This window comes from Grosmannia clavigera (genome assembly GCF_000143105.1).
Source record: "Grosmannia clavigera kw1407 unplaced genomic scaffold GCSC_167, whole genome shotgun sequence".
Lineage (NCBI taxonomy): Eukaryota > Fungi > Ascomycota > Sordariomycetes > Ophiostomatales > Ophiostomataceae > Leptographium > Leptographium clavigerum.
Genome location: NW_014040772.1, coordinates 1,032,982 through 1,059,025, shown reverse-complemented (window position 1 = coordinate 1,059,025; position 26,044 = coordinate 1,032,982). Strand labels below are relative to the sequence as shown.

The following is a 26,044-nucleotide window of genomic DNA, read 5'->3' as shown; positions in this document are numbered from 1 at the left end:
GAGATTCAGTAATACAGCTATATTTAATCCAGCACAATTTACCGTATATAAACGTGAATATCTAACTTCCAAGATCTCTGTACTCCGTGCATTCATAAATCCGGAAAGCAGATAAGAGGTCATCTATAGCTACAACGTACGATTGGATTCCCAGCATTGGAAACCTGTTTGCGGAACGGTAGGGGATATCACGGACAGTATTCCGTAAATCCTGTCAGCTTGTTCGATTTAGGAATACTCTGGGCTTGAGTATGAGTGACTGGCTTATTCTTCGGAACAGCCTGCATAGCAAAGGATCATGGCGTAAAGGATGCTTATGTTTAGGTTAACGCCAAAGCACCGCTTGCCTTAGGTCTCACCGGGATGAAGAGTAGATTTAGGTCATGCTTGGCCAGACTCTCGTTTCCTTGTTGTTCCAAGGGGATGCCTTACCACGAGAGGCCAGGTGGCCTACAGCTGGAGATCTCGCCGAAATAGTCCACGTCTGTGCATTGAAACTCTTCTAAACCCTGTCCAATCTGCCAAACTCTGCACGATATTGCTCGTTGCGCTATCGATTTCGTGTCAATCGTACAGCATGAGCCTGTGCTCGTACAGCGGAGGTAGTTGACCTATTGCGGCCATACCGGGGCCTTTTTTCTCGCCTCATGCGAACTATTTTCTCGCGTTGTTTCACTACAGCAATACTAGTGAATACAAACCATGCTGGTTGGCTGTTGCCACTGTATCTAGCATCTTCGGCGTTCCGCTTCTCTTTTCAAGAAGCGACGTGCCACCATAGCCATTTCCCTTCCCCCCAAAACACCCAAAGAGCCTGTCTGGAACTTCAAGACTAGGTGAGACTAGCACAGAATTGCTGCGGTCATCTGCATGTGTGTTAGAAATTCGGCCCCGTTTGGTAGTTCAGATCTGATTATGATGACGGCAATTTCATGAGGAATGAGCAGAGTACAGAAGAGTATATGGAATTGGTCAGGCAGCAGCTTAAGCAAACTCTTTGTACATCGGCTTTATAAGGTGAAAGCTTTCATCTTTGGTGGAAATACCGCTGAGTTAATACTCTGTTTGCCATTATTATCAGAATTCTTGTTAAAAACCCATCGCGTACCTTCAGCTTTCAACCACCTGGCGGTAGTTTACATGATCCAATCACCATCGTGCCTTCCCTTTTTGATCTCAAGTCTATCGGCTCTGCTCTTAAGATATCGTGTAACAGCAAAAACTGTGGATTTTGCATCAATTCAATCAGTTGATATCACCAGCACTCTCCTCCCACAGCTGATCGCATGCTAGCATGCACCCTTGGCTTCCTAGCAGCTCTCTTTCAACAATCAATTCGAGGCGCTCGGATATATAGTCACCACATTCCCTTATTCACCATCTGGATTGTGAAGGACAGGGAGGCTTTATCTGAGCACATATCCAAGATGATCTTCAGCGGACTCCTCGAGGGTGGCATAAGATACCGGATCAGCAACATCAGAGACCGATTGGCCAATATCAATGAGGCAATTAACAAGTCCAAGTTTGGCCGTATCTTCAGGCTCCGAGGCTGTGCTCACGTACGTCTTCTTTGCCTTTGATTTTGGCCTCGCAAACGTCCTTCCAGATCAGTCATTGGGACCAGGCTGATTGTTTGCGTTCCTCGATCTTTAGTCTGAAGAGATTCGCCATGCAAACTTTGCCACAGAGATTCGCGCAGGCCTCACGACATTTGCAACCATGGCATATATAATTGCCGTCAACGTTAGTAATGCGTCCTTTATCGGCTCTACTCATGGCCCTTATAGAGTCAACTGATGCTATGGCTAGGCTTCTATTCTTGCTTCTACCGATGGAACTTGTGTTTGCAGTGATCGTATGTCTGATGGAGACTGTAACAACGCCAACTTCAGGACTTGTAAGGACGGTAAGATAGCCAACTTTCGATATGAAATTAACGATAAATATCCTGCTAATAGGACTACTTGTGAAGAGCTTCATCGGGACTTTATCACCGCCACCGCGATTGTCTCTGGCCTCGCTTCCATGGTTTTCGGCTTTGTAACAAATCTTCCGGTCTCCCTGGCGTATGTTCAGTGCTTTCCTTCACCGTCCTGCACGGCGCATAATCTTCTGCGGCTGACACATACAGGCCTGGAATGGGACTCAATGCATACTTCACATACCAGGTCGTCGGTGTGTCTGGCCAGGGCCCCGTCCCCTACCGACTAGCTCTCACAGCCGTTTTTGTTGAAGGCTTCATATTTCTCTTTCTTGCGCTAACCGGGATGCGACAATGGCTCATCAAAATCATCCCGGGAACACTCAAGACAGCCAGTGGGGTTGGAATTGGGATGTTTCTCGCTCTTGCGGGCATGTCATATGCATCGGGCATAGGCATTGTGTCAGGAGGGGGGTTGGCAACGCCTCTTGCCATAAGCGGCTGCCCCGAGGAAGACATTGACATAGACGGTACTTGTATGGCCAACGTGATGCGAAATCCGAAGGTAGATCCGACCTTTGGCGTATATTTGGTTTGGGCACAGAGCACAAGCTGACAATGTGTCGAAATGCACAGATGTGGCTCGGGATTGCTGGAGGCATTCTAACGGCTTTGCTCATGGCATTTCGAGTGAAAGCGGCAATAATTATCGGAATTGCATTCGCGACTGTCGTATCGTGGCCGTAAGCTTGCATATTTTCGCGATATGCTGCCTGGAAGCAGAAAGCGAGGCTGACTAGCTGCAGGCGCAACACGACCGTTACGTATTTCCCCCACACATATGAAGGCGATACACGATGGAATTTCTTCCGACAGGTGGTCGCATTTGCACCGATCAAGCACATCCTTGGTGTTCAGCAATGGGATCTGAGCGGCGCGAGCGGCGCGCACTTTGCTGTTGCACTGTTCACGTTTTTATACGTTGACATTGTCGACTGCACGGCGACTTTATATTCGATGGCACGATTTAGCGGCAAAACAGGCCCAGACGGCGACTTTCCACGATCAACTGCGGCCTACTGCACGGATGCCATTTTCATTTCCATTGGATCTGTGTTTGGGTGCTCGCCTTCCACGGCTTTTATCGAGAGCGGTGCTGGCATCGCGGAAGGCGGCCGCACAGGCCTGACGGCCATGGTGACTGGGCTCTGCTTTATCATTTCTATATTTTTCTCTCCGATTTTTGCATCAGTTCCACCATGGGCGACAGGCACGACACTGATTGTGGTAAGTGGTTTTCGAGACGTCCAGTGCTAGTATATGCTCATTCTGGAACAGGTTGGCTGTCTCATGATCCGACAGGTAACGTTTATCAACTGGAACTATATTGGCGATGCAATACCGTCGTTCGTCACCATTGTCTTTATGCCGTTTAGCTACAGTGTTGCGTACGGCCTAATGGCGTCAGTACCCCATCCAGCCCCTATCAAGATGATTGCTAATACGCTGTACAGGGGACTATTTGTATACATTATCCTCAACAGTCTGATCTGGGTGGTTATTCGACTAACGGGAGGAGCGATTGAGCCTCGCGAGTATGACTTGAAGGAGTACTGGACTTGGAAGCCGGCCGGGAAGAAGCCAACTGCCTTCCGTCTTTTCTCACGACGATCATATTGGGGCGGAAAGGAAAGTATCCGTGGAGACAACGAGTCGGCGTTTCCTGGGGGAGATAACGAAGAATCATTGCACGATATACACAGTACGTCGGCCGGCGGATCAACAGAAATTGGTGATCGGGTGGCCGGCTCTGTGGCAGCTCCGAAGCCAGCTTTAATGGCTACGAACCATGCCGGTTAATAGACGGTGGACGGCTGTGTCAGCGAGAGAGAGACATACGAACAAAAAACATTGCTTCTAATACGTTGGGGAGACAAGAAGGAAGTTAAAGACGGAAGACAGATGGAAAGACGACGAGGATGGGGACTGATGTATGGGCGAGAAGGCGATATTGCTATTCTTCAATGTATTGTGACGAATTGCTTAGCAAAAGGGAAGCCGGAGAGGTCTGCCGTAGTGGATAAATGAAGGGCCGAGACAAGTTGAATTTCTGGCCTGAGACGGCCCCACCGGAGTGGCCTCCCCCGCAAGTGGAGCTATCTTGTAGGCAGCGCCCTGGCAGCAGCTGCGTAACGGCTAGAGCTTTCTCAGGCACACACGATATTGCAGCATTTGCACAACGCGGCCTACGGACGCACATATTGGTGGTCAGCTTCGCATACGCCCTTTACTCGTCTTGTTGCTAAAGGGGACTCCTTCTGGCGACAGCACGATCCTCTAATCGAGAAAAGCGGCTGGTAGAAGGTCCACTTCTCCCAGATCGTCAAGATGAGCACCGGAGGGTGGAATACGAGTAAGCAGCTTCTATGGTAGGCGAACCAGCCATGAGGCCGGGGCTGAAGAGCTTGAGGGAGATGGAGGGCTGACAAGAGAATGCCGGCTGGCAGTCGAGTCCGATGCGGTGAGTTTTAGTGAAAGTGGAGACAAAAAAGAAATGCGGATGCAGCCGATGCGAAGAACGAGAGAGAGAAAGAGAGAGAGAGAGAGAGGCTGACGGGGCTGGGCGGACGTGATGCAACAGGGCGTCTTTACGTACCTATTGGAGAATCTAGGGGTCAAAGGCGTGCAGTTCGAAGAGCTGCTGTCGCTGGACGCGCAGGCGCTGGCGGAACTGCACCCGGTCTACGGCATCATCTTCCTGTTCAAGTTCCCGACGAACACGCCGTATGTGAGCGATGGCGGGGGACCACGCGACGGCCAATTCGACTACGAGATCGGCTCGGACGGCCGGCTGTTCTTTGCACAGCAGACGATCCAGAACGCGTGCGGCACGCAAGCGCTGCTATCGGTGCTGCTGAACAAAGCGAGCGAGGAGGATGGGCTGGACCTGGGGCCACACCTGCGGGCATTCCGAGAGTTTGCCATGGCGCTGCCGCCAGATCTGCGCGGCGAGGCGCTGAGCAACGACGAGCCGATCCGCGACGTGCACAACTCATTTGCCAAGAGCAGTCCGTTTGTCGACGAGACGCAACGGCCGACATCGGCTGACGATGCCGACGACGTCTACCATTTTATTGCCTACACGGCCGTGGATGGCCGTCTGTACGAGCTGGATGGCCTGCAGCCGGCGCCGATTGATCATGGGCCATGTGGTTCCGGTTCCGGCTCTTCTCTCCCCTTTGCCGAAGCTGCCATCGCTGCCGTTCAGCGCCGTATCGCTCGCTACGGCGCCGATGAAATTCACTTCAATCTGCTCGCCGCTGTGCGCGACCGCCGGCTGCAAGCCCGCGCTTTCGGCGACGCCGACCTGCTCGCGGCCGAGACCCGCAAGCGCCGCGCGTGGCAGTTCGAAAACACCCTGCGCCGCCACAATTTTGTCGGCTTCGCCCACGAGGTGCTCGAGGGCGTCGTCGAGGCCAAGCTGCGCCAGGACGACCCGGCCGCCTACGACCGCTGGGTGGCCGAGGCTACCGCCCGCATTCAGCGACGCGTCCAGGAAAAACAGCGGCGAGGCGTCCCGCTCGGCCAGGACGTGCACGTCGAGGAGTAGGCGAGCCTGGGTGACGTGACCTGGGCTTACGACAAACGTATCATATAGAAATTTTCATGCGTTGCTGATTACGTCACTAGTGGCCAATGGCAGGAAGAGTAAATAGTTGATTACAAAGGCTTCCAACTCCGGAAGGCACACCAAGCGTCTGGGTGATGGTACATTCTCTCTCTCAGCTGCTCATGTCGGCGCCAGCTGCTGCCACCTGGCCGTCCGAGCCCGAGCTACTGCTGCCGCTCTCGCTAGCATTACTGCTGGCGCTGCTGACTCGACTCCGCAGCGGTGCAGATTCCCTCCAGGCTGCAGACGTTGTCTGGCTTCCCTGTGAGCTAGGCCCTGCGCTCAACGAATCTGTGTTTGCCGTCTCGGCCCCATTAGAGGACCCGCTAGCCTGCTGTTCGGTTGGGACTGCAGGCACTGCTGTCTCTGCGGCTGCTGTTGACATCTCGCTCGCACGCTGCAGCGGGATCAGCGACCAGCCTGTTGGGATCTGCACGCCTGCTGGCAGCTCTGGGCTGCCTGCGTGGATCGGGGGTGCCGTCGCGTCTGTTGCCAGTCGGACAGGCGTCGTTGCAGTCGCGGGAGCAGCAGCTGTGGTTGGACCGGTGGGTTCTTGGCCTTGTCGGAGACGAATGTATTCTGTCATCACGTGTCGCATGTTCTGGGCTTCTAGAGATGCATTTTGCATCAGCCGCAGAACCATATCGACGCGCTGCTCGATCGCCTGAATGTCGGCCAGGATCGCTTCTGGCGACAGCGGGTCTGCCATTCCGTGGAATGGATGTCCGCCAGGAAGTCCGCCTGGCAGTACATTTGGCAGTACACCTGGCAACGGAGCTTCTGGAAGGGGTGCAGCACCAGCACCAACACCCGCTCCTGCCCCTTCTCCGGCTCCGGCTCCAGCCACAGCCGCCGGGATGCCCAGACGCTGAGCCATCTGCTGTATGTCCTGGATCCCTCCCTGGGCGATGCCCAGCCTCAAGGGCCCAAAGTTGAACATCCTGACAGCAGCCGCGCCACGTTGACCGTCGGCCAGCTGGCCATTCACGTGGGCGCCCGCTTGTCCGTTTGGAGCAGGGAGTCTGCCCGCAGCCCCAACAACCCCAGCAACTCCGGCAGCTCCCTGGTTCTGTGCCGCCGCGTTCACACCATCAGCCGCGCCTCCGTCGCCTCCCTGATCGCCACGCACGTTCAGCCCCAGCCGGAAGAGGACCGCATCTCCATTCCGGTTCTGCGTCTCTTCGTGGACCGTCACTGGCCGTCGACAGGTCGGACACACCTGCTGCCGCTCCATCCAGCTCTTGAGACAGCCCAGATGCAGAATATGGCCACAGGGCAGCTTCTTCGGCCGCGTCCGCTCGACCGCCGTCGTGTCGTTGGCATCCCATACATGCATATCTTCCCGACAGATGATGCACGTGTTCTCTCGTGACAGCTCCTCTTCCGTCGCGTCGGGGTGTCTGTTCATCTCCCGCATCGCCTGCCGGTACTTCATGAGTGCACCCAGGCGCTTGATGAACGACCGCACCGTCATGAAGAGGTCGCGAATGATGTGCAGCGGCAGTCCGTAGAATGTCAGCAGCACAAAGAAAAACGTGGCGTAGAGGCACAGCTTGACAAAGTCTGGACGTTTGTCAGCAACCAGCTTTCTCGCTTTCTCGCTTTCTCGTACGCACCTGTCCAGAGGTCCAGTCCAAGGACATACTGGCCCTTGGCCTCCCAGCCGGGCACCTCAATGTCCATCTCGTCAATGTCGTCTTCGTCTGGTAGCGGCAGCCCGTCGTCCGGCTCGCCGGCCTCGCCGGCCTCGCGGCGCCGCAGCACCTCCTCCCGCTCCTCGCGCACCTGCTGGCGACGGGCCTGCAACCGGTCCCGCGTCTGCTTCCGGATGATGTTGATGTCCATCAGCACAATCATGTAGCGCGAGGCCATGTGCAGCGACGCGATAAAGAGGACGGCAAACTCGAACAGGAACATGACCATCATGTCGGCTCGTGCTGCCTGGATCACTGTGCGCACCGCAAAGCGCAGCAGCAGCAGGTCGTAGCCTAGGCTGAGCAGGAGGGACACGCTGAGCCGCATGTGGAAGAGCCGCGGATTCGCCGGTGGCTGTTGCTCGAGCGCCTCCACGCGACCCTCGCCAATCCAACCCCAGACCTTGCCGGTGAGCAGGGCCACGAAGAGCACGATAAACGACCCACCAATCTCGTCGCGGAAGATGGTCATGGCCAGGCACGTCTCCGTCACGGCAAACCATGCCTTGTCGTACAGCTGCTCGACCTCGACCGCGCGGAGCCGACCGTAGCATATTCGTTGCAGCCCGTATACGAGGGACGAGTACAGAAGGATGGTGAGGTTCACGAGTACCTGTGCGTGCGCATCGGAAGCACCGGTCAGCCGCAACAAGGACGGAGCAGAGGGATGAACGAGTCACGTACCATGAGACTCAGGTTGCTCTGGAACAGATGGACTGTGGCCGAGTAGAAGTTGGCCCGCTGGTGAAAGGCCGAGACGATCACGCCGGCCGCTAAAGCCGTAGAGGCCTGTGGCATGAGAAAGAAGACCGTTAGCTATGTCCCGACCAGCTGCGCCTGTTCTCCTCCCATCCACTTACCCCAGCATACCACGCTAGGCGCATCCCGAAGTGCTCTCAACGTTGTGTGGCCGATGTCTGCTCGTCTTCTCGGTGGTTGAATGGGTGCCGAATTTCCGGTTCTGATGTCGCAATTGAAACTGGTGCAGAAACCCGCCAGCAAGTCTGCGAGTCTCCTGGAAGAAGGTGCAGCAGTATGTTGCCGTCTTTCTGGAACACGGATGCGCGATGCTGTGTTTGGAATCCAGCCCCCCTCCTCGGCAAAATGGACAGCTAAAGGCGATATCGTCGATAAAGACACCTTGGCTGTTCATAAGCCTGTCTTATGACGCGGCTGGTAAGAGCTACAGTCACGTGATGATAGTAAAAATGGGGCTTTCGGTTCAAAGATCGACCGGTTCCGGCTATCTTCAGCGATGCTCCAGTGCTTCAGAACCCTATCATCGAGTACAAGATCTGCCGTTATCAAAGTTTATATTCTAGAGCTTGTTTGTTGGAGCCAGCGCTCGTAAATTTTTGAGACTCAGGCTTGGATTCTCTTGGGTCACAACTTTCCGAGGTCCTCATATCTGATTGTCTGTTGTGTGATTTCTGGATCAGTCCTCTTTGCAAATAGATTTTCGAATGGCTTCCTCCAAGATGGCCATTATGACGCCTGAATTTCTGGAAGCCATTGCAAGCCAGCGGGATCTGCCAAAGTACACGTGGTACTTTATAGCGTCGACAGTCTTGTGCGTCCTAAATCGGCCACAGGAAATTCAAAGAGTGTATCTTTACGCCATCGAGCATGCATCGAACGAGGAGCAGCTGCATGTATCGCGACGCATGCGTGACGCACTTATAAAGACAGCAGCAGTCGGTGGAATGCCCAAGGTAAATTGATCTCAAGATGTGTGGGTTTTTGAGTAGTCTTTTGTGGTTGGTCACAGTTGAGAGGTGCAGTATATGATGCAGATGCAGTCTGATAGATTGCCCGTCTGATTTCTGTCAAAAATGTGTCTGATTGTCTGACTGTCTGTAAACCGGCCTAGCAGACGATCAATGCCATGATGGAGCTGGCCACGGTGACCCCAGACGACCTTGTCGATGCGCCAATAGGCTTTTCGCCGGCGTCTCGTTCCGGTGACCTCTGTTATACCTCATCGGCGCAAATTCTGCAGCGTGGCCAGTCCTTCTTCAACAGGATCTACGGAAAGGTGGCCACGAGAGTCATGGGACAGATGGATCGCTGTGGCACGCCCGATCTAAGCTTGACGGCACAGCTTGCATACGGGTACGTGTTGAGCAACACGGACATTCTGAACTCAGCCGAGACATCCTTTGTGATGATTGCCGGTCTCATTCCCCAAGATGTGAGTTGGGAAAAGAAAGCATGTCTGGACGACAGAGACGGTGCCTAGAAGAAGATCAAAGGAAATCAATACGATTCGGCTGATACAACAATCTGTACCAGGTCAATCCCCAGCTCAAGGGTCATCTCAAAGGTGCGCTCAATGGCGGCGCCACAGTGGCAGAGGTCATGGCCGTACGGCACGTAGCCATTGAGATTTGCAAAGCCGCCGACATGGTGATGCTCAATGACGACGACGTGGGCAGCTGGGGCTGGCGCAGTGCGGTTTCCGGCCTTTGAGGCATCGGCATCCTAGAGGGACAAAAGAGCATAGGATAGATGCCAGTACTGGATCTCAAGGTCCGCATCAATCAGTACGAAGCGCAATATACATACATCCAAGTATCTTGCATACAAGAACGCAGGTTGATATTGCCAAGATACTCGGGAATGAACATGGGGACAAAAAGGAAAGAGACAGGGAGACAACGACGTATGATGCCGACTGGGCTAGAATTGGGATCAGCGAAAATAGAAAGCTTCGACCCTGGCTGCAGTTGCTAAGACATCAGACGACCAACAGTCGGTCTACAATAACCACATGGCATGCTGAGACATGTTGCGGTATGCAGCTCTGCAAGCAGCTTCCGGTGTGAATGATAACACCTGCATGGAAAGAATGGGCTCGACAGGGACGATGGAGAGATATTTGAGCTGGGTCCTCACCCAACGTTCAGGAGAGGGGCGTCGGTGCACATGGTCGAGACCCAACTTTGCCCAACGGCATGCGGCAAGAGGAGAGAGAAACGGGCTTACTTCCAACGGTTTGGTCATGGTCCATGCCCCAACGTGCCTCGTACGAGGGTCTGCCGGGCCACGATTGACTACTGTACGGAGAATTGGCAGGCCAGAAGAGCCTTAGGAGTAGTCCAGGAGAGATGTGGAAAAAGACAAGCGCACTGGAGAAAAGAGGAAGAATAAGGGGTCAGCCATAGCGGCCCGACTTTTCCCCCAATATTTCCGCAGAGAACTCACGCCATGCAAGCAAATGATTTCCATCAGACCAGCTAGCACAAACGGCGTGGCGTATTCCTATGGGGTGTGAGGATAGGAGATACGGCCTCGCCTCTGGCCGAGAGAGGATTTTGCATCCGAAGAGCAGTGGGAGGTGAGAGCCAGTAGGGACCGCCACGGACGCGCCCGTCGGGAGGGGGAGGGGGGGCGAAGGACGTCCGCGATGGACCTAGAGACTACTGGCTGTGAAGTGTTCGGACTCTGGGAACGAGTTTAGCCTGATGCCGTGCTCGCATATTCAGACGTGGGTGGTGTGGTGAGGATGGAAGAAGGCGGCTTGATTCCCCGATGTCCCGATTTCCTGTTTTCCCTGTTTTCCCTGTTTTTCCTGTTGTTTCTTTTGTTTCTTTTGTTTTTGTTTTTGTCTTTTTGTCTTTCTGTCATATTTCTTTTTTTTTCCTTTTTTTCCTTTTTCCCGCTCTCGAGAAGATCGAGGCCCTCCGGCCGGCGCCAACAGACGGCAGCTGCTGTCAAGACCGTGGCAGCAGCGGCAGTAGCGGCAAGTGCTGAGCGTGATGGCAGCCTCCGGTCTATGTGCAGCCTCGCCAGGCGAGTTTGGCGAGCGCCAGGCACCATCTCCGGGATGAGGAGGCGGTCTTGCTGGGGCCTTACCCCCCTCGCGCAATCGTTGCTTCGTCTGGCTGCACACCGAAGCAGCGGACTCAATAATTGTCTGGACCACGCGCTGCGGCCACTTGGCTGCAGCATGTGTGCAGGGTGCATATTCGTGCAAGTGTCAACGTTCAACTTACACGACGAGGAAGCAGGGATCGGCCAGGCAGCCAGACGGACAGGATCGTCTTTTCGGCGTACAAGTACATACCAGTATGGCAAACGAGCACAGCGCTCCACAGAGAGCCCACCCTACGAGTATGTATTATTGTCTTTTTATTACCTCGGTCGCAGGCTCGTGCTTCGTGTCTCACTGCTCTCAGACATTGAGCGCGGCCTCTAAAAATGGTAATTACGCTTGCTCGGACCCGGCCAACCATAGTGTGGCTACTGGCCTGTGCAATGTTTGAATTTGTATAGGGGGACCAGGGGTAAGGAGGTATCTTACTGATTGTGTACTACGGAGTTTGTAGAGCGACCCGCCCCCCCAGTTCAACCTTGCCGATCCAGGCTCTGCATGCACACAGATCGCCGACCACACAGGTCGCCGACCTCCCTCGCGGGGTCTTTCTAGACTGATGAACCAGTAGGAGGCAAGGAGAGGTTGAGGCGGCATCTTGTGTACTCAGGAAAATGACACAAAGAGCAAAAGATGAAAAAAGAAGATGAAAAAAAAAAGATGAAAAAAAGACAAAAATAAGACAAAAATAAACGAAAAAACAATCGAAACGAAAGTACGACGTACTACATAGTACGTGCAGAGTAGTCTATAATGTCAATCAAAGCGGCTACTCGTAGGGATCGACTGGCCGCCACGAATCTGGACTGGCCCGGGGCCGCTATCCTCGGCCGCTCACCGCACCTTTTTTCCTCTTTGCTGACGGCCTGCTGTCTCTGCGTTTCCGGTCCCCCCCTCTCTCGTACCCGTAGAGGTCAGCGTCATGACGGCCTCGAAAAGGGCGGACGTTGCAGCATAGCTGGAGCGCAAGAGGCAAAATTAAGGGCGAAGCCGACGAAGAGCGGAGAGACCGATGTGACTGCGAAGAGTGACTGATGGCCACTGCCCACGTTTTCTCGGGAGGCGTAAAGGCACGCCACGGCACCCAGCTCCCAAGACCCGCCTATAACAGAGAGAGTTATAGGCGTGGTCCCTGGCTCCGGAGACTGGCCTCCGCCTCGCTCTGCCTCACGCTTCTCGCTCTCTGCCTGGGCACACATCCTCGCCTAAGCCAGCCTAGGAAGATTTAACCGCGTAGGGTATGATCGCGACGGAAGGCAGTACGATGTCGTAGAATAAGTCAGTCCGTGGCAGAGCTCAATAACACAAAGGGTTGTGGGCCTTTGGAAAGACAGGATATACGACGCAGTACATCGTACATCGGTCCTCTGGCCGTGTATGTACGGAGCGGCTCGGTGCTCTGTTCTCAGTGCTTCTTGAGAAACCCAATCTGTCGGGACGTCCGGCTTGGACGTGGTACTCCTAGTCTGATCGCCCTGTCGGTATGTAGCACTGAAAGTGGCCCGCCGTGATGGGGGGGTGAGGCAGCTGGAGAGGCTCTGCACTGCAGACGGCTTGCAGATTCTCCAGCGACAATGTGACCATCTACTACGGAGTTGTCTGTCTGCCAACACCTGCTCTCGGCCCTCACGCTGGCCGAATTCCGAAATCTGCTGTCCCCATGTGACAATGCGACCTTGGCCCAAAACACACAGCGCACAAACCACAATCCGCAAACCACAGATCACACACTCCCACCCCCACGCGCTCGTACTCGTATCGCTGGGAAGCAGATTGGGCGAAATACGACTGCTCCGTAAGCCCGCTTTTGTGCGTTGTGGCGTATTGCCCTTTTAATTGCGGTGGATTGGCATCGTACTGCTCATGTCTGGCCGGGGCAGCAGCATCTTGTGCCGACTTGGTCCCAATTGTGCTTTTGCCGGCGTCGTCTGTGCATTCGGATCGCCACTCGCTAGCAGCCTGCCACTCTCGACTATCTCGCTTTCCTACTATGTACACGTCGCATTCGGGGTGGATTGCTGTATAAATCGTCGGCGACAAGCATCGGCACGCGCACATCCGATTGTGAAAGACGTGCTCATACTCACGTACTTACGAAGCACTGACACGACAACATGTCGCCGACTGGATGACGGTCCTGTAGCCTCGCTATCGACCACGGAGGACCCAGAACCCTGGGACATGTCAGGCATCGGGAGCTTGATCGCCCAACAGGGACAGGGGCTGTCAAGATGCGCAAGACGCGGCTCTCTGAAGCTGTCGCTGTACTATGTAAGATACGTTGCCAGGACTCCGTGTCCAAACCTCAGCCTTGTTCGTTAAAGAATTCGCTGTCTGCACAAGAACAGCATCTTATATATCTTGCATGACCAGTCAGCGATGCATGAATTACAAACATGCACTGCGACACGCCACAAAACGCCTGTCGTCTGCTGCGACAGAAGCCTGGCTTCCCTTCTCATTCCCAGGCCTAGTGCCGTCACATTTCCAGACTTTCTTTGCTTTTCCTGTCCCGACCGCTCTGCTGCCCATCCGCAGTGCGACCGGAAGCGTATCCTGGACCAACCGGCTTCCCGGTCCTGACCAGAACGAAGCATGACGGCGCCTCCTGCCCCAAATATGTAAAATGACGAAAAGCAACGGAACTGCCAACAGGGCCCGTCGCTTATGCCGTGTCACCTATCCGTCGCAACACCTGTCCGGTCCCGCAAATCGGAGAAGTCTTTTGCGCAGCTGCTGGCGACCCACGGCGGCACACTCACCGCCATCAGGCGTCTGCCTCTCGCCCAAGCTGCCGCGCCCTCTGCAAGCGTCTGTCCGCTGATTTGCTCTTTTTTCCCCTCTCAGAGAGGCTTCGTGCCCTTGCAGAGCTGACGTCCGCGTCTGCTCCCATCCATTGTGGTAATTTCAGCTCGCCACTGTCGTCACGCCTTGCTGCTCTGAGCCATGTGGCATCGTCGATCCGACCAAGAAGGGGAAGGCAAGCACAGAAAAAGGAAAGCCTGGTCAGAAACAAGAGGGAAGATGGCGAATGAGGGGGAGTCCCGACGTCGTATTCTCTCCCACCCATGCATAGGCTGAGTGGTCCCCGAGGCGGGGACGACAAAAACACAGGTCATTACACGGCTGTTGATCCCTTCCGCGTTGGAGCTTCCATCCGCACTCGCACGGGGATCGTGCAAGCTGAGTTGGAGTGGATGGAATACACTGAACGAGCACTCGTGCACCGGGCCAGATGGTCCAGGCATCGTTTGTCGAAGAAAACCCAAGCTCTGCATGAACTCATCGCTGGGCTGCTCGGCCCAGGCAGGACGCGACACGTGTGCATCGCGACGATGCCGTCTCGTGGACCCTGGGCATCCAAGAAAGTTCTCATGAAACAGCGTCTGTGCCCTGTCTGGCCTGTGCTTGCACTGCAGTATAATTTGAACCCAGATAAATATAGTTGTACGCGGGGCCACATATAGTATTCACCTAGTCGATATATGTATGTATGCGATCACAATGCCTGGCAGAAAGGAAGAAGAGGCAACGCATCCTGGCCCTGGCCCTGATCCTACCTACTTCATACTATGTATTCCCCCTTTTGTCTTTGTGTTGTGTGAGATTTTTGTCATGCACACGCACGCTTGGCTTTCCAAGCTGTCGGATGCCAGGAAACGGCAATACGGCGGCCTAAACCCACGCTCTGGCAGGGGAGGGGCTTGCTAGCGGGCGTTATAGGCTTCGCTTTAGTGAGCATACTATGTAGTTAGCGGGCTTCCGGAGACCGGTAAATAGACTGCCGCGTTGCAGCCAATAGGCATGCGTGAAGCCAGGATCAGACGAAAACAGACTTCGGACATGAACTTGCACAGAGTGTTATTGGTGGTGAAAAGCAGGCCTACATTGAGTGTCTCTGACGCCCGACATCCGTTGCGCCGAGAGCGAGCAACGACATCATGAACAAAGAGCAAGCATTGCACAGCATCCTCTCCCTGGGCTGTGTCTCACTTTGGTCTTTCGCATGCGAGATACGTGCATGTATCAGACTTGCTCGACCGCGATCGAAGCCCCCTTTCAACGCCGACCAAGACCGTTCCGATGCACGTATACGTAGAATCTTACACGTATCTTACATATTAGCAGCATTCTCACCACGACAGACCCGCAATATCGCTGTGAGAAATATGACCTCTCGGCGATGCCGCCACGCTAATCCCAGACCGGCTGGTCTGTCCGGCTGCCTCCTGGAGGAACTATCCCCTCCTGCTATGGATGCGCTATAATACGCCAAGCTTCGGCGGAGTTAGTCCGCTGCACGGCAGCCTCGCGGCCACCACACCGCTCCAGCCACTGAAACGGCGCGAGACCGAGCACTGAAACGCAGCGATTAGTGCTCCGTACCTCCGCTGCAACCGCTGGGAGACAGTGCTAGAGATGCAGCACCGGACCTCTGCTCGCACACACGCCCCCTCGACACCGAAAACCGCCTCTTGTAGGCACCACCACGCCAACGTATCGCAGGGCTTTCTCCTTTTCCCTTCCCATTGCCGTTTCTCCCGACGAAAACGAGAAGAAAAGTGCGCGCTATGGCCTGGCGGCCAGATACGAACTCTGTCCGGGCGGTTATCAAGAAAATCGCGGGCGAGCACCGGCTTCCCAATCAGGCAATGCTTGCGAATCATTTGTTCCTGTGGAGGAGCACGACCGAGAACTTTCTGCTAGTTTGTAACAGGGCTCTGCTCTACTCCTAACTCCGTACGGAGTACACATGGACGAGATAGACAATGGGGTCTGCAATACGACGTAGATTAATCGGCAGAAAAAGTGGCAAAACAACGGGAGTAATAGGGAATAGCAGAGCCAAAGTACAAGATAGGCGACAATCAGCGTAAGTACCTCGGCTTGTGGGCCAGGTATCTTTTCAGATAGGAGCACGAGCAGAAATAATGAGACTCTACCCCATCTTAAATCTGCACCCCCCTCCCCCCCCCCCCCCGGGCCTACTGTAGGATGGTCGGCTCTGGCCTTGGCACCGCCGCGTGCGCTGGTGGTGAATTGGATGGAATGGTTCAGCCCTATGTCCTGTACCCTTTTTTTTTTAGGGGGCTTTCGTCTAACCAGATACCTAAATACTACGCAAAAAGCCCTAGAGCAGAACGAGCCGCACATTGACACATTCACACACATCTTGCCGTCAAGGTGAAATAGTGCAGCCAAGCAGGCGCGCCCAGATCGAGATAACGCCTTCTGGCCAGAGAGGCTTGTCGCCCGATTCGGCATCTGCCGCGTGTCCTGTCCCTCTTTCTTTTTATAGCCCGCGAGCCGCACACAAGATGTAGACGACATGCGCCTTGGCAGCGCCTTCCATCTCACCTCATTGTTACGCTCCGTACTCGCACCATGTAGCTGCTGTGGTGCACGTCTTCTGCACTTGAAAATCCCGCGTTTGGCCTTCTTTGCGGTGGAGTTATGGGGTGGGAGATCTCTCGGGCAGGAGCTAACGGGTCAATATTCAGGTTTTTAAACTGACCGGCTGTCGACCGCCTTCCTTTTTGCAACCGTCCTTTGGTCCTTTCGGCCCAAGACTCGCCGTCGCCGAAACCCCTTTTGCCTACAGGAAATTATGACAATAACGCTACAACCAATCAGGTCCCAGAAGGGCATTAGCACAAAAAGGGGTGGCTTGCAGGCGCATATTCATGTGTAATACTCCGTACATTCTGCTCTGTCTATTTATCTCGCAACCTGCCTTTCGTCAGATGTCTTCGCACGACTCCTCGTCCCGAATCTGACAATGCAGACTGAAACGGGACAGAGACGCAAGCTGTCATTCCGCACCACCTGCAATGCCCTGTATCTTCCTCCCGGGCGTATTACCTGCAGTGTAAAATATCCTTGCCCGCTTTGCGCTTTGTTTTGATAGGACGTCGTTAACAGCTGTGGTCGTGTACGAACACTCCACAGGCGCACTAATAAACGCATGGTTGAGGGATGAGCAGTCTCGACTGAAGAAATGCCAAAGGAGGATGCCGGCGATCCTCGTACGGGTAGTATCTTACATAGCAGCAAAGGCCTTATTGAAAGAATATTCCCTGTTGTTCACTCTCGGCTCTTGCGCCACCTTGTAGGGCTGAAGCCTTCGCTCATGTGTCTGGTCTCCAAGTTTCTTAGAGTCCCACTTGCAGATGCTGTCGATTACCTGTCTGCGAGTGCGCGTGTCCGGTGACTGACAGCAGCAGACAATATCTCGAGCGGTCTGTTATGTAAGATACATGCACCAGCGCAACGGTAATTAGTTTGTTGGGATTTACCAGCATCCGCCACAATGGGCCACAACTGCCCGCATTCTCCGGACCCTACTATCTGAGATACCACTACATACTACTGCGCGAGCAGGGAGGCTTACATGGTGGTAGGTTCCCTTGAGCAGTCCCAATTATAAGCCAACATGATCTGACAGCTATTTATCCGTACCACGTTTTCGTCTTTTTTTCGTTAGTTTCTCCTGCAGTGATTTGAATCCGCCTCTGCCGTGCGCATTTAACCAGCTGTCGTACACAAATATTATCGTTGGCAGGCGACTTTTTTTTCTTTTTTTGCAAACAATAAAAATATAAAAATAAAAATAAAATAAAATAATAAATTGTCGGTTGTGTTAGCCGTTGCTTTTCCGCCTCGCACCAACACGTTATCGCATACTGACCCAGTACCAGGGACGGGCGAGGGAGGACCTGCTGCGCCCCATTTTTCTTCCTTAAAATAGGTCTGGGTGCGTAGTTTTGTGTCAGTCTGTCGGGTTCCAACCAATCAATTTGCCAGGTTAGATCTGAGGGGAGGAACCTTCTTTTCCTCCAAAATTTCGGGCCTGATGACGCTAGTCTGTATTGGGCAGTATAGCTGGGACGAAAGTACCTGTATCTTAGTCTTGCGTCACGCTGGCTTGACTTACCGCTCCTACGGGGTTCTCCTGTCTGATATTATTGAATCTCCTCTAGTGGCCAGTTTCAATTGCCAATATCCCGGCCATCCTATTTCAATAGCAGCAGGAGGGCGCTCACATATCGATGGCAGGGGAGCTCATTTTCATGCCTGTTGACTTGCGGGAAAAGAGGAAAAAAGGATGACAAGGGTGCTCCGGAACGGCAAGCAGCCATGTGTCTTGCTAAAAAATGAACTGGGTCGCGTATTGTACTATGTAACATCAATAAAAATGGTAGAGAAGGAGGGGACAAAAGGAAATTGCTACGAGGTGGATGATGCAAGCAGAGATCTATCATGACCATGTTTACTCTGTACTTTGATTATTTACTCGTATACCCAAAGCAGCCCAGCGGTGTTGGCGGTGCGACAGGGAAAATCTGTGATTGACACCCAACCCTGATGCGGAGTACTCTGCTCGTACTCCGTACATAGTATTCTCCCGATCCGTTCTGATGGACGCCCCGGACCTGATCTTCTCGTGGTCGGAGCTCAGTGGTCGGAGGCGGGGGACGATTGGGTTCGTGGTCCTGCTCTCGCACCCTCACCCCAGCACCCGTTCTGTACATAGTGATACAGAGTAATCAAAGCTCTCCGGTACGCACTAGAAGAGCTGATACAGGGGTTGGTCCGGCCTGGCCATGCCGACGAAATCATTGCTCGTCTTCGGACGTGAAGCAGCACAGGAAATCACTGTGGACCTTCTAGAGAGATACACCCTGCCTTGCCCCGCGATGCTCGCGACAGGCATGAAGAGCGCCAGGCTCTGCAGTATTTGCCTCGTCCCGCAATGTGTCCGCACGGATACACAGCGCGGTTCGCTCGGGTGTCAAGGGTGTGATGAAGGCGCGAGGCCTGCCACAAGATGCGGGTATGGGGCCAAGAATGGAGAACGGAGGACCTTTGAGAGCTCTATAGTTGCAGGTCAAGTGGAGCTATTATTACTACGGAGCAGTAGGACTCGTTGCCTTTGGGCTGGCGATCCACACGTGCGTCATAGGAGAGCCCGGTCGAAGAGGGCGTTGCACTGGGAACAGCACTACGAGTACGGAGTACTTGGGCAGACATGGTAGCGACAGCACAAGCATAGGTACGGAGTACACAGTAGTGGCGTTTTCATATCGGCCTGGGGAAGGGCTCTCGCCAAGACAAGCGCGGGCCACAAGGCAGATTGATTGCCCATCCCACCCGTGTACTATGATTTAGGTCGCCGACCTGAACCAAAAAAAGGTAACATCGTGTGCACATGTCGCTAATGTGCACCGCCATGGCTGCTCTTTTGGTTTGGCATGGCCATTTGTTCCGTCCCCGGCAATCTCAAGTAAGATACTTGCCGCTGTCCGTCTACCGGGAGGAAGCAGCCTGGCGAGAGGGGGTAGACTACTACTCCGTATGCCGTCTTGCGAACCTGTCGCAAGGGTCGCAGCAGGGAAGTACACCGCACTTGTGTCGTGACAACAGGGGTTTTGATTTCCGAGGCAGCAATAATCTATATGTGCCCCCTCTCAGTGATGATCGTCCCGTCTCTGAAAGCGCACTACTCTCTCGCGCTTCAGAAGCGAGGTTTGACCGCTTTGGAAAAAGCCACACTACATAGTATGTAGACAGGGAACGGCACTTGCAGGACGGCATATGCACGATATGCAACCCGTAAACAAGCAGTAGCCGGATGGGTAGCACTGCCCGTGGCGGAAAAGGCAAGACTCGACACGGCCGGGTCTCTTTCGTCTTAGCAGCCGAGCAAAATCGGGGATGGGGGCTCCTGGCGACGTGGTGATAAGGCTGTGTGCGGCGGTATTCTATTGCAAAGTGGCATGGGGGGGATTGGGCTGCCAATAGGCAGTGGGCCAGATGCTCTATCAAGCTCCATACAGAATACGGAGTACATCGTGTACGTCGTAGATTGCCCCCTGTTGGCCGTACTCCAGCCAATCATGTGTGGTGAAATTGGGGCGATCCTATTAGTTGAAGGATCTAGGCTTCGATAAAGCCAACAGCAGCAAGCAGCTATCTGAAGAGCAGGAGTTCCACATAGGAATAGCAACAGACAAGCACACCAACAAGACAGCTTGATCGCATTGAGTCTATCCAATAATGGTAGCGTGCATAACCATGGGCAAAGAACATAACAGACGGGAAGGAGGGTGTGCACCGATATAAAAAGATATCCCTTCCCCGGCCTGAGCCTCCACACGATGGCACCGGCTTGGAGGCTTGGTGCTTGACCCAGCCCATCCCCCCCTCCCTTTCCAAAGGCACCGTACTACGTAGGGAAGGCCGAGAAGCCGCCCTTGTTTGGACAGGAAGCTGGCGTCCGGTATCCTTCCGGCTGTTCCAATCTGCATCACACTACTGACGGGGATTTTAATGACAAGTCAATATGCACGATGTAGGCTTTTTTTCGTCACTGCCAAATGACAGAAGCAATCTGATAGCGCTGGCAGATGCCCCGTAATGGCAAAAGCAAAGGATGACCTCGTAATAGAAAAAGTAGATCAAATTGAGTTTTTTTTTCTGGGTTCATTTGTCCAATGATTGGGAGTGAAAGAAAGGCAGCTAGATGGAGGTGGAGTGGAAGGGTATGTATGCACAAAGATGTGTTGGCACAGGGTGTTCGGGTACATGGTGAACTCCGGGCACTCTGGCAGAGTGAGCAATTGCGGTGTAAGATGACAAGAGGACGCGGATGGAATAGCACGCGACAGGGCGCTTGCTGGCAGCAATTTTAAACTGCATCGTCATTTCTTCCGATGAGCTCTGGGCGCTTCTGAGTACTCCGTACACCTCCGTACGGACTACGGAGTACGCGGGCGGCGGTGCACACAGCGCGGAATGACCTGTGAGGACCAACCAGTTCCGCTGGGCGTATAGCAAGCGCATTATGATCCGCAGGCGCCGGGAAGCCCTCTGTTGCCGTCGCTATTTTATTTTGCAGAAAAAAGAAAAATGGGGACGAGGCAGAAAAATTCGCTTCTCCGCTCCCGACTAGGAATAGTGCACTCCGTACTAATACCATGTATGTAAGATACATACTCCGTACAAGCGTTGGCCAGCAAAAATAAAACATACCCATACTATGTAGTGTACGGAGTACTCTGTACGAGTACTCCCCGTGATGGTGAGATATGGGGCAGCTCGGGCGAGGAAAAAGAAAAGAGCGGAAAGAAATACACTATCTTACCACGAGGCACATGACGTGAAGGATGGAAACTCGGGTCTTTTTTTCAGAACCAATAGCATTCCTGTTCTCTTCTGACATGCATGGCCGTTTGCTTCACCTCCTGTCCTCTGCATGTCTCTTGACCCTCGGTGTTTCTGCCACATTCTATCAGTACGGAGTACATGCTCGTATGCCAGTTTTGTTTCCGTTTGGCGCGGCCGTGGAGACCCCAAACTAATGGAAGCAAAGAAGAGTGGGCTCTGGACCATGTAAGATACGGAGTACGTATCTTATGTACCGAATGGCTTGCAAGGAACAGCCCCTAGCTCTGCACTATTTTGCACCTCACAAACCCTGCCCACTGTTGCAAGGCAGGCACGGAACGCACTCTGCGACCGCTCGACCTGCGCCATGCCATCGACCTGCAAGCAAGCCCGTATCCAGGCCATTGGCAACATGCCAACACCACAGGCCCGGTGGGATACGAGTGTCTGTACGAGTACACCGTCTCCGTGCTTGTGGCACTGCGGAACAGACCGCATATTACAGTACTGCAGAAAAGCGATGGAGATACAGAGCAGAGCAGCCAGAGAGGGACAGCCAGCGAGCGGGTAATATCGACAGGGGGCGGGACCTGGTCCAAGAGCAGGTACCTGATTGCTTGTCACCTGCTTTCGCTGGGTTGTACCTGCTCCATTCTGCGAGTTGGAGGGATGGGCCTTCACACACCCCTCCACCTTCTGGTACCCACACACCCCACCGCAATACACACACCCCACCCCCCTGTCACTCCAAGCCTCCCTCTCTGGCACTCTTCCCTATCCAACAGAGCAGCCGGCGAGATGTTCGATACGTCGACCGAGTATATATCATGAATGAATGGCCCCCCATCACCATGAGCTGGACACATTCTTCTGGCCTGGCTTCATCATCCACCGATCGTTCACAACTCTGTTGCCTCCTGCTTGCCCTACTTTCGTTACTCTTCCCGAGAGACATTGGCCACTTGGGATCAACATCAACTCAACCTCACACGTCTAAACTGTCTCCCCTCCAAGATCGCTCAGCACCTTACGATTGGCGTCCGTGTTTAACAGGCCGAACAACATCCAGCATATGCCAGCGTTGCTCCGCCCCAAGTCGTCGACTCTTGTTTTAGTCCTCCAGACAGTCTCTCCGTGAAAGCCTAAAACGTAAGTCAGCCAGAAACCATTGGTTCGGCCTGACCGCGTCAACAGCTCCTAACGGTTGCCTCTTGGCTGTTCAGCAGTTGCCGGCTCTTCTTTCTGAGACAAGCGTGCTCTGCTCACTGCAACTATTGGTGCTTGGCCGCCAGCTAGAAATTCTCGGCCCTTCCCCCCCATCGTTGCCAACCCACCAATAGGCTTTTTTCCACATAATTTCTCACTGCACACAATGCGCAGTGGATCAGAGGATTTCAACTCGCTATACCCCGAACCCCCCCAGGGAGTGTTTCCCTCGCCCTCCTTGACCATGAACCACCACATGTCCCCCGACGGCTTCTTTCGAAGACAGGACTGCTATCCCACCAACACCGTGGCATACAACCATCCTGGCGCCACTCTCTACACAGACGCTCCGTTCCATCCTAGCATGTTTGGCGATCGCTTGTCGCCGACAATGTACGCCGACGATCAAGACGTCCACCTGTCGTCGTCAAGCCTGTCCACCACCTCGGGCGCCTCTGCACCCTCATCTGCCGTTGGCTCTCCTCGCTCCAACCACGATCACCCTCCCACTATCACTGAGTGGCCTGCGCCGCACTGCCTGAGCGTCAGCCCCGGTATTGTTGGCCACAACGACTTCTTTGTGCCCAGCGAGTACAGCTACCCCACTAGCAACATGGAAGAGTTTGCCCAGTTCGAGTTCGCACACGGCAAGCCGTCCTATGTTCGTAAGTCGTCAACCAGCATGAATTATCATATCAGCTAAGTGTCAGGGTGCTAACACTTTCATCACAGCGGACCCGTCTGTTCTGCATCCTGAGGTTCGACACATGGGCATTCCTACCTACGACGCCTTTGCGCCGCATACCCACCAGACGGCTTACACCGTCTCGCCAGAGCACTCCCCCGAGCTGAAGGCTGGCTCCGTCTCTCCCTACCCCAACAGCACCAGCACCTACCCCCACTTCAGCAGCCCGTTCCTGGCACCCACTCCAATGGAGGTCCAGAGCAGACGGGGCAGCCGCAGCTCTTTCTCGGGCTTTCCGTCGGAGCCCCAGCTCTCCGACGGCGAGGGAAAGGAGAAGCAGCGGTGTCCGCACCCTGACTGCGGCCGGCGGTACAAGGATCTGCGCGCTCACATGCTCACTCACCAGAATGAGCGGCCAGAGAAGTGCCCTATCCAGACCTGTGAATACCACGTCAAGGGTTTTGCACGCAAGTACGACAAGAACCGCCACACTCTCACGCACTACAAAGGCACTATGGTGTGCGGTTTCTGCCCTGGGTCTGGATCTCCGGCAGAGAAGTCGTTTAACCGTGCCGATGTGTTCAAGCGCCATCTGACAGCCGTCCATGGCGTTGAGCAGACGCCTCCCAACAGCCGCAAGAAGACGACACCCGGTGGCAACGTCGCACAGAAGCTGACCATGTACGCGCCAGACGCAACGGGCAAGTGCAGCACTTGCTCTCAGACCTTTTCCAACGCACAGGAGTTTTACGAGCATCTGGACGACTGTGTGCTGCGCATTGTGCAGCAGGAGGACCCCGCTGAAGCTGTTAATGCTTCCCACCTGGCAGAGGTTGAGAACGACGCGGAGCTGATGGAGACCTTGGAGAAGAACCAGCTGCCAACGACGCCGGCTGGCGTTCAACCTGTCGGCGACGGAGAAGAGGACGACGATATGGAGGAAGAGGACGGCGACGAGGATGCCTCCAGAGACGATGGCTCCTTCAACGGGCCGTTGGGATCGCCCCGCAAATCAAAGGGCAACCCGGTAAACGGTGTCCAGAAGTCGCGTGGCATGACTCACTCCCGTGGTGGTGTTCCCTTCACAGGCAAGACGCGGTCACGGCGCAGCCGCCAGAACTACCCTAGCTCGTGGGGCTTTGACAAGGGCCAGATGACGATGCGGAAGCGCGTCATGACCGTCTTTGCGGGACCCCGGCGCCTGGCCAAGGATGACATGATGCTGTCTACTGAGCACGAGATCCGCCTCAAGCTTTCGGATGGCAAGGCCTATGTCACCGACTTGGACGTGCAAACGATGAAGCGTGCGGAAGGCTTTTTGCAGTCCACCGAAGAGGAGAAGGGTCTCTGGGTCTCTGACGACCCAACTGAGGAGCAGACCCGGGAGATGCAGGCAGCGCAGGTGGTGGCCTCTACCATCATGTGATTGTCCGTAGCCGGACGCAAAACAATACCCTCCCCCCCCCCCTAAAAAAAGGTCCGGAAAACCACGAGGCTCCTTAGCCTCCTTGTTATGTTTTGATATTTCTTTACGTTTGGGATGAGGCGAGGCGCAATCAGTCTTGAGTGGATGGATATTGGGCTATGAAATGATTTTGGGTCACGACTATTTGGTATGAATTGGAGGGCGATCATAGGTCATCTCAAGTGTGTTGAATACTTTCCGATGTCATATATCGACATTTCGTCTTTTGATATTGTTGCCGGCTTCCTTTATGGGTCTCAGCCTAATTGGCGGCAAGATACCCCGATTAATATATGAGTCGTGCGATACAGCACGATATCTTCGACCAGTACTACTTATTGTTTTGTTTGTATTAATGTCTTCCGTATTGCAAGCCGTGATTCGTTGCGGTGTGGCGAGATTCTATGAGGACGGAAGAAGCGTCTCTTTCCCCGCGTTGTCATCCCTTGCGGAAAGGAGCGCCGAGGTAGGAAGGAACGAGCGGTTAGCCCACAAGAGGGTCCTTCGTCCTGCGGAAGATAGTAAAGTCTCGCTGATTTATGCATAGATGCACGGATGAGCCAAAGGTCATTTGTGAGTCTGCTCCTGCATCATCTTCCCGACCTAGCCAGAAACCAGCAGAGAGATGTGGATCACGATATGCTCTACACCGCCCATACTGGCCGAGGGCGTCAGCCATCTAGATACGACGCAAGTATTTGCAGCGGTTCGAAGTAAACCGACAACCTGGTGTGCTAATAATGACCGAACGGCGAGATATTATTGGCCGATGCGGACGTCGATGAGGAAAAGGACAGGTCTCAAAGGCCGGCGTGAAAAGTTTCTATCACATCAATGGTGAGCTGGAAATGTCGCTGGTCAATGCAGCTACCACCAATGTGTTCACGGCTTTCTGTAAGACAGTCGCTAGACCGGTAGCACAGCAGCCTGCGGTGGCCCGTATCCTGGCTTCTCAAGGAAGCAATAAAGGAAGTATCTCGCATGACCTCCTTTGTGTTGACTTTATTGGCTTTCATATCGGCAGGGACAAGGGGCTTTCCTTCTTCGAAGAGAGCATCCTGGGTACCGTCGGTTTCGAAATGGAGCGCATACGGGAGCGGAGTTGCAACAGCGAGGAACGGCCATCGACGGCGGACTGGACAGGTCGACGATAAGACGGGGGGAAAACGATGGCTGATCTCGTGGTCCCGAGCACCGCAATTGTGTCGACACAGACCGGTTGACAGTACTGGCAGAAACTGACAGAATGATCTTTCCAGTGAACTTGGCGCCTAGGCGGACGATGAAAATCAAAGACGAAGTATGCACGGGCCCGAAAAGAAAGAAGAAGAGAAGGGCATGACATCCTATATATATATA

General features: G+C 54.1%; 5 protein-coding genes across 5 annotated transcripts; 4 read left to right on the top strand and 1 right to left on the bottom strand.

Annotated features, from left to right (window-relative positions):
• Positions 1 to 1,427: 1,427 nt before the first annotated feature.
• On the top strand, positions 1,428 to 3,784 carry CMQ_6060 (purine transporter; the record flags this gene model as incomplete). Its single annotated transcript, XM_014315125.1, has 3 exons — positions 1,428 to 1,562; positions 2,801 to 3,211; positions 3,287 to 3,784. 3 exons carry the CDS (start codon positions 1,428 to 1,430, stop codon positions 3,782 to 3,784), a joined length of 1,044 nt encoding a protein of 347 aa, XP_014170600.1.
• A 772-nt stretch (positions 3,785 to 4,556) lies between these two features.
• Positions 4,557 to 5,534, top strand: CMQ_6458 (26S proteasome-associated ubiquitin c-terminal; the record flags this gene model as incomplete). The annotated part of the gene is made up of 1 exon (XM_014315523.1): positions 4,557 to 5,534. One exon carries the CDS (start codon positions 4,557 to 4,559, stop codon positions 5,532 to 5,534), a length of 978 nt encoding a protein of 325 aa, XP_014170998.1.
• A 172-nt stretch (positions 5,535 to 5,706) lies between these two features.
• Positions 5,707 to 8,172, bottom strand: CMQ_6112 (ring finger protein; the record flags this gene model as incomplete). The annotated part of the gene is made up of 4 exons (XM_014315177.1): positions 5,707 to 7,157; positions 7,211 to 7,901; positions 7,973 to 8,077; positions 8,149 to 8,172. 4 exons carry the CDS (start codon positions 8,170 to 8,172, stop codon positions 5,707 to 5,709), a joined length of 2,271 nt encoding a protein of 756 aa, XP_014170652.1.
• A 579-nt stretch (positions 8,173 to 8,751) lies between these two features.
• Positions 8,752 to 9,757, top strand: CMQ_6392 (putative carboxymuconolactone decarboxylase; the record flags this gene model as incomplete). The annotated part of the gene is made up of 3 exons (XM_014315457.1): positions 8,752 to 9,000; positions 9,162 to 9,479; positions 9,581 to 9,757. 3 exons carry the CDS (start codon positions 8,752 to 8,754, stop codon positions 9,755 to 9,757), a joined length of 744 nt encoding a protein of 247 aa, XP_014170932.1.
• Positions 9,758 to 22,701: 12,944 nt separating this feature from the next.
• Positions 22,702 to 24,646, top strand: CMQ_6356 (c2h2 finger domain containing protein; the record flags this gene model as incomplete). The annotated part of the gene is made up of 2 exons (XM_014315421.1): positions 22,702 to 23,200; positions 23,268 to 24,646. The coding sequence occupies 2 exons, from the start codon at positions 22,702 to 22,704 to the stop codon at positions 24,644 to 24,646; spliced, it is 1,878 nt and encodes a 625-aa protein (XP_014170896.1).
• Positions 24,647 to 26,044: the final 1,398 nt, after the last annotated feature.